A 7549-nucleotide genomic window follows, 5' to 3' on the forward strand; every position below is an offset into this window, starting at 1 on the left:
ATATTATTATGCATTTTAATTTACAATTAGGTTAATTTATAATAAGGTTGAACTAATAATTGTTTAGTTGTTGAGCATCTTTCTTTTTATTATTTATCCTGCGTAACACTGAAAAATTAATGTAGAATATTATGTAGAATGTAAAATCTTTTTATTTTTATTTTACTTTTTTATATTTTATATGTATTACTTATTTATTTTGTCATTTTAATTTACAATACAGTATATTTCATATTTCCATTATAATTATTAAAATTGTTAGATATATTTTTTGAATTGTTAAATGTATTTATTATGTCATATTTTCTTATATATATATATATATATATATATATATATATATATATTCTAAAAATATATAGTATAGTAGTAATATATAGTATATATATTTTTTCATAATTATTATATTTATTATTAAATGTGATATATGTAATGGATGTATATAAGTATATATTCCTGATACGACCTATATTTTTCTATAAATATACTTTATTAAAATAGTTAAATATTATATATATATATATATATATATATATTATATTTAACTATATATATATATATATATATATATATATATATATATATATATATATATATATATATATATATATATATATATATATATATTAGTTTTTTTATTTTTATACTTTTGTCAAATTTATCATTTTCATTTTTAATTATATATTTTATATAGTTTTATATACACAGTATTTCAAATGAAAATGTTGTATAATAAATTGAAATGTAAATTAAAAAAGTTTTTTAATTTGACATATTTTATTATATATTTAAATTTATTAAAAAACAAAAAATTGCTAATGGGGTCAGAAAAATAAACAGGAAAACTAATCCATTGTAACATTGAAACTTTTTTTTTCTCACTGAATATCTCTAAAATGCATCACGCTCTCCAACAAAATGGGTTGCGAACAGCAATTCACATCGACTTTAAAGATAATACTTTCCTCTGAATTGCCACTTTTATTGGTCAAGCTCTGAGAATCTGGTATCTGCCTTCTCAATAAGAAAAGGTGCGTTTGAACTTCCTGCCAGACTTTCTTTGAGAATGGGACCAGGCTTTTATGCACACACTCTCGTTTGCATCAAGGCCCTTCTACAGTACCGAGCTCCCCAGTGAGAACCAGCAGTGGGTGTGAATCTGTTCATTAATGTGAAGATGGAGGGGGAGGATGAAGGGAAGGGGGAAAAACGAGAGCAGGGCAGATGAAGGAGATAGCTGAGGTGGGAACAGCCGGGACGTTAAGGGACTGAGTGGATTGATGACTTACCGTTTGAAGAATCGTCCCTGATGAAATTGACTTGAGGATTCCACTGTGGACCCATAACTATACCCGTCTGCACTCATGGGAATGGATAATCTGTTTTACTTGGCACTTTGACTCGGGAAGCGTTCAGCCTGTTCTGGTAGTAAATTATGCACCCTGATCCTCTTGATTATCTCAAAAAGAGCTGCGCCCTTAAAGGAATAGTTCACCCTAAAATGAAAAAAATATGAAATTTTGCATTACATCACTTGCTCACTGATGTGAATGGAAAGTCCAAACAGCTGATAAAAACATCGCAATAATCCACAAGTAATCCATACGCCTCAATCAATTAATGTCATGTGAAGTGAAAAGATGTGTGTTTGAAAGAAACAAATCCATCAATACCTTTTTATCTTCAAATCATTGTTTCCTACTCAAATACGACCATAATATGAATAATATTGCTTTCTCCAATGAAAAAAGTTGTCTTTTCTGAATCAGGAGAGAAATATGCACAAGCACCATTTATAACCATCCAAAACAGTGAATATTGGATGTTGGGTGGATTTTGGAGTGAGAAAACGGCAGGGAATGGGCTGTGTCACTGGAGGAAGCAATATTAAGAATTATGAACTTGATGGTCTAATGTTCAAAGGCCTTGATGATGGCTTTTCCCATCACAAGACATTAATTGATGAACTAGAGTTTACGTGTGGATTATTGTGATGTTATTATCAGCAGTTTGAGCTCTCATTCTGACGGCACCCATTCACTACAGAGGATCCATTGATGAGCAAGTGATAATGCAAAATTTCTCCAAATCTGTTCTGACGAAGAAACAAACTCATTTACATCTTGGATTGTCAGATGGTGTGTAAATATTCCTTTAAACTAAAATTGAGCAAATCTCACTGCTATGAACAAATGGAAATATACGAGGATCCCAAATGTTGAAGATGGAACAAATGAGATGGAGACTGTGTTGTGCCATCGACTTGTGACATTCCGTGACAAATTAGTGGCAAGGCTGCAGGACAGCGGGAACCCCGGGGGTTTGCCCGTGAATACACAGTTGATCAATACTCGCTACTGCTTACTGACAGCACAAATGCCAGCCGTTCCTCTGAGGGAGATGAGTGCAGTGTGTGTTTGTGCTCAAGGAAGAAAATGAATAAATGTCATCAGCACTGCCTACATCTATGTATTATTCAGCACTGTTTGTGTTATTTTCGCCGCTCTTTGTTTTTGAGGGATGGGGGATTTAGTGTTAGGCAAGTGAAATCTTTAGAAAAAGTGTGGAAATCTTAGTCAGAGGAGTGAAAAATATTCAGAACCTTTGCATGAAAAATTCTCACATCAGACTCTCTGCTTCTGTTCCGCAGAAGGTTCCCTTAAAGGGACAGTTCATCCAAAAAATAATGTTCTGTTATCATTTATAAACCCAAATTAACAATAACCCTATACGATAATGACCCCAAATTTAATTAATATAACATGAATTTTGTAAATGTGCAAATGTTCAGGGTTAAGCATGTTAATGTGCAACATTTCAATAGACACAAATGTGACAGTCAAGATTAAATGTTAATATCTGCATTAAAGGTATAGTTTTTAGGTATAAAATTCTTTCATTAATTACTCACCCTCATGTCATTTTAAACCTGTAAAACCTTCATTCATCTTCGGAAAATACAAATTAAGATATTTTTTATGACATCCGAGAGCTTTCTGACCCTCCATAGACAGCAAAGTAACTGCCATGTTCAAGGCCCAGAAACCTAGTAAGGACATTGTTAAAATAGTTCATGTGACGTCAGTGGTTCAACTGTAATGTTATGAAGCTACAAGAAGCTCTTGGATTTCATCAAAAATATTATGTTTTCAGCATTTATTATAATAAGTAAAGACCACAGCATATTAGAATTATTTCTGCAGGATAATGTGACACTGAAGACTGAAAATTCAGCTTTGCCACCACAGGAATAAATTACATTTAAATAATCTTTTAAAATTTCACATTCTCAAAATTGTATTATTGTTTTTACTGTATTTTGTACTTTTTGGACTATTTTATTGGTTGTTTATGCTGTGTTTTGTTCGTTTAGAACAACATGAAGGTGAGTAAGTGATGTCGAAATTGTATTTTTTGAGGGAACTATCCCTTTAAATATTTCTCAGTCCATTTAATACTAACATGCAACACTTGCAAACCTAATTCACAAGCTCCTTTAGGTGGTTTCTAATATTCTGCTCTTTCACAAAGACTCTCAAAGCTATATGCATTTTCTCCTTCTCTCTTGCACACCCACAAACACACAGTATTCGTCAGTTTTTGTTTTACCCTCTCTACTCAGCCTTGCCTTCACATCAGGCATTGCACTTGGCATTGAAATACAATATAATACACAATATAATGAGATGGGTGAGGTGAAACACATTTGGTAACCTAAGGTTAAAGTCACAAAATCATTTCTCTCCCAGTGTGCCATTGTGGTTGAAGTTGTCATTGAACTGACTGGGTCTGAGGGATGCTCAGCGTAGCTTTCTATGAGAGTGTAATCCAAGGACAAGCCCTGAAAGTTGAATAGATTCTGAAGAGCATCATTATCAACAGCTGTTCGATACGCTCCTTTCAAGACGCGCATGGCAGAAGCTCTATTTGTCTCCCTTTCTTTGTGTCTGGTGTGAGGACAGACATCAAATATACTTATGTAGATTTGTATCCATTTAGGTATTTGAAAAGGTTGTGGAAACAGGATAATACACTCAACATTGGAATATGCACTTTATGGCATTCTTAAAAAATGAAATTATGGTGATTAGATAGAATGTTGTAATTGAACATTTTCTTGTTTGTAAGCATATTTTACACACACACACACACACACACACACACACACACACACACAAAGAAGCCTCTTATGGTCACATAGCTACATTTATTTGATCATAAATACAGTAAAAACAGGAATATTGTGACATATTATTACAATTTATTGTCACGTCTATTTTAATGTTTTAAAATGTAATTTATTCCTGTGATGCAAAGCTGAATTTTCAGACCATCTTCAGTGTCACATGATCCTTCAGAAATCATTCTAATATGCTAATTTGGTGCTCAAGAAACTTTTGTTATCATCATTAATGTTTTAAGATTTTTTGATGAATAGAAAGTCTAAAATAACATTTATTTGAAATGGAAATCTCTTAATGATATAAAAGAAAGAAGTAAAGTAAATAAATACAAAGTGTGTGTGTGTGTGTGTGTGTGTGTGCACACTTAATAAAGATATTGTATAGATATACCCTAGAGAAAAATAAGTATAATACAATTTATTTGAAAAACATATTTTATATTTCATGCAAAGTATGATACAAATACCTTTACATATTTATGTAATTAAAATGTGGTGCAGTTGTACTTTTAGTATACTAAACTAGTTTACTTAGTCATTTTGTTCTTAATGCACTTTAATGCACTTAATGTGCTTTTTGTAATGCTGAACTCCAACTAAAGATATACTGAAGTAAATTTGATAGTGCTAAAGCTACACTTGAAATATCTTGCATTTAAAGACTGATATTTTTCAAAGATCATACAATCCTCATCAATAGTTACATTAAAACACATTTTAGGCTTAATATTAAGAAATGGGCATTGTGCACAAGCAGTACTCCAAATACAGTTTAATTATAATTTTTATATCAGCAAGTCTTGAGCGATATGTCAGTAAATAGATTTGAACTATACTTAGTATGAAATACATGTATTTTAATTATATTACTATTTTACTAGTGTTTACACACACACACACACACACACACACACACGCGCACACACTCTTTAAATGTATTTCTAGTTTCAAATGCCATAACAGATCATATTAAATAATATTGCATAATATTTTTTACAATTCTCTTTATTTTACAGTACATGTATTTACAGTGTACCTACCTAAGAAAGTACTGGTAATAAAAGGTAACTACATGGTGTAGGGTTAAGGGGTAGGTTCAGGGTAAGTACCTAGTTTTATATAGTTATTGTAATTACTAAAATAAGAACATATTATGTACATGAGTAAAAGGACTGTAAAATAAAGTGCTACCAATTTTTTTTTCATGATATGTGACAACTTTTGATGTCATTCAGGTACAGTTGTGCTCACCTAGAGTGACAATTTTTCCATACACTTCTTGAGTTTTCTTATGCGTGTCTCCACCTTGTCTCTTCAGACATCGACGAGTGCTCCGATGGATTTGTGGAGTGTGACAGTCGAGCCACTTGCGTCAACCTACCTGGCTGGTATCACTGCGAGTGCCGCGATGGCTACCATGACAACGGAATATTCTCAGCCAATGGAGAGTCATGTGAAGGTAACTTGACATGAATGAAACTTCGAATGAAACTGTGCTTCTTTTGAATGGAAGTCCCTGGAGAAAGATGTATCCTGCACTCAGCATGGTTGTAGTTAACTAGATCATGCTAACCAGCTAAACCATGACTCCTTGGATTTAACATGTGATTTAATTGGTGTCTTCTTTGTTTCTGGTTGGTAGACATTGACGAATGTGAGATGGGGCGGCACAGCTGTGCTAATGACACCGTGTGCTTTAACGTGGACGGAGGTTATGACTGCCGCTGTCCGCACGGTAGGAACTGCACGGGCGACTGCGCCCATGATGGGAAGGTGAAACACAATGGGCAGATTTGGTTGCTGGATGACGACAGGTGCTCGGTCTGCTCTTGTCAGGTGAGCCAAAGGGGCTGATGGGAATTGTAGTCAAAGGAAATTTTTTTTTTTTTACTCAGACTCTTGTCTCTCTCCTTTTCAGTCGGGGTTGGTGATGTGCAGACGGATGGTGTGTGATTGTGAGAATCCCACGGTGGATGTGTTGTGCTGTCCTGAATGCGACCCTCGTCTGAGTTCTCAGTGTTTGCATCAGAACGGTCTGCTGGCGTACAGTAACGGAGAGACCTGGGTGGAGAACTGCCAGCAGTGCCAGTGCATGGTGAGTGGCAGCATGTTACACCAACTCGATGTGGCAATGCATTATGATTGCCAGTATATATTTATAAACTAGTATGTGTATGGTTGACATTAGTTATTATTGCTAAAGAACATGACAAAAGATTCTGTTAAATGATTACTGAAATATCTCAGCATTTAGAGATAAACAGTAAGGCCCAAATGTCTAAAAATGTATGATAACTATTTAATAATTTTCTTTTATTATAAAAAAATAAATATAATTTTTTTTTTTTTTTTTATATAATTTTAATATAATATAAAACATTTAAAAATGTATATATACTTAAATAATACATATTTATAATATATTTTTGACATTTAAAAATGTATAAAATAATACTAAATATAAAATATGCCATTTAACAAATTTCATTTGTTGTTAATTCCATTGAAATAAACAAGATGCTATTTCAGATCATTTTCATATCATACTGTATGAACCACTAGGTTTTATAATATATCAGGTTCATTAACATATAGTTTAAAAAAATGTAATATTATATTTAAACATTCTTAAATATTTTTATCATACTTTTGCTTTGTTCTACATTTTTAAAATAACATTTAAAAATAATTAAATTAAAAATGAACTTGTTGTCAGACTTTTGCATATGATTATTATTTGTGATGATATATTATATAAATTATTTAATAGTAATAATAAACTATTGAAAATTATTTAGAAACATTTTTGGAGTGTTGGAAATTATTTAAAATCTATTTTTGCAAAATTTGTAACATCAATGAAATTAAAGCACTTTAACTAATGACCCACATTAATATATCAACAGCTGTTCAGTATTCAGCAGGACTTCCTTGATGAAAAATTGCATGAACCTCACATATGAGGAGCTCAGCTAATCATAGTATAACTTGTCATTGTCTTACAAGTACATTGGCAAAAACAGCCTGAGAGTCAGAGTGAAAATTGTCTCATAAAACTAAACTGTAACTTTTTTGGTTCAAGCAACCTTGACTACCGTTATAACTGGACTTAAGGGAAAGAATATGATGCAAAAGTGTGAAATATGTCCCCTTTAGCAAATGGTATGCCTTCACACATGCACAACGCTCAGAATAAACTCCACTGTCATTCTGCTCCCTGTATATTAGATTCAGATTCAGAGAAACTGCTGGTCACAGTGGAACTTTCTGCAATATCTCAGTCAGGAAGCCTTGCGCCAAAACCTTGAACAATGCAGTTTTCAGCCCCTCTGGCGCTTTTCCCTCCTGTGTGCTGTGGTTCAGCAC

General features: G+C 32.8%; 1 protein-coding gene across 1 annotated transcript in view; it reads left to right on the forward strand.

The window, feature by feature from the left end:
* Nucleotides 1–7549, forward strand: part of LOC306861087 (protein kinase C-binding protein NELL2-like) — a 49293-nt gene that overhangs the window by 36337 nt on the left and 5407 nt on the right. The window contains exons 16-18 of the mRNA XM_079403164.1: nt 5502–5642; nt 5826–6019; nt 6102–6278. Coding sequence (XP_079259290.1) covers nt 5502–5642; nt 5826–6019; nt 6102–6278 — 512 coding nt within the window. The remainder of the gene's footprint in view (nt 1–5501; nt 5643–5825; nt 6020–6101; nt 6279–7549) is intronic.

This window comes from Barbus barbus (genome assembly GCF_936440315.1).
Source record: "Barbus barbus genome assembly, chromosome: 42".
NCBI lineage: Eukaryota > Metazoa > Chordata > Actinopteri > Cypriniformes > Cyprinidae > Barbus > Barbus barbus.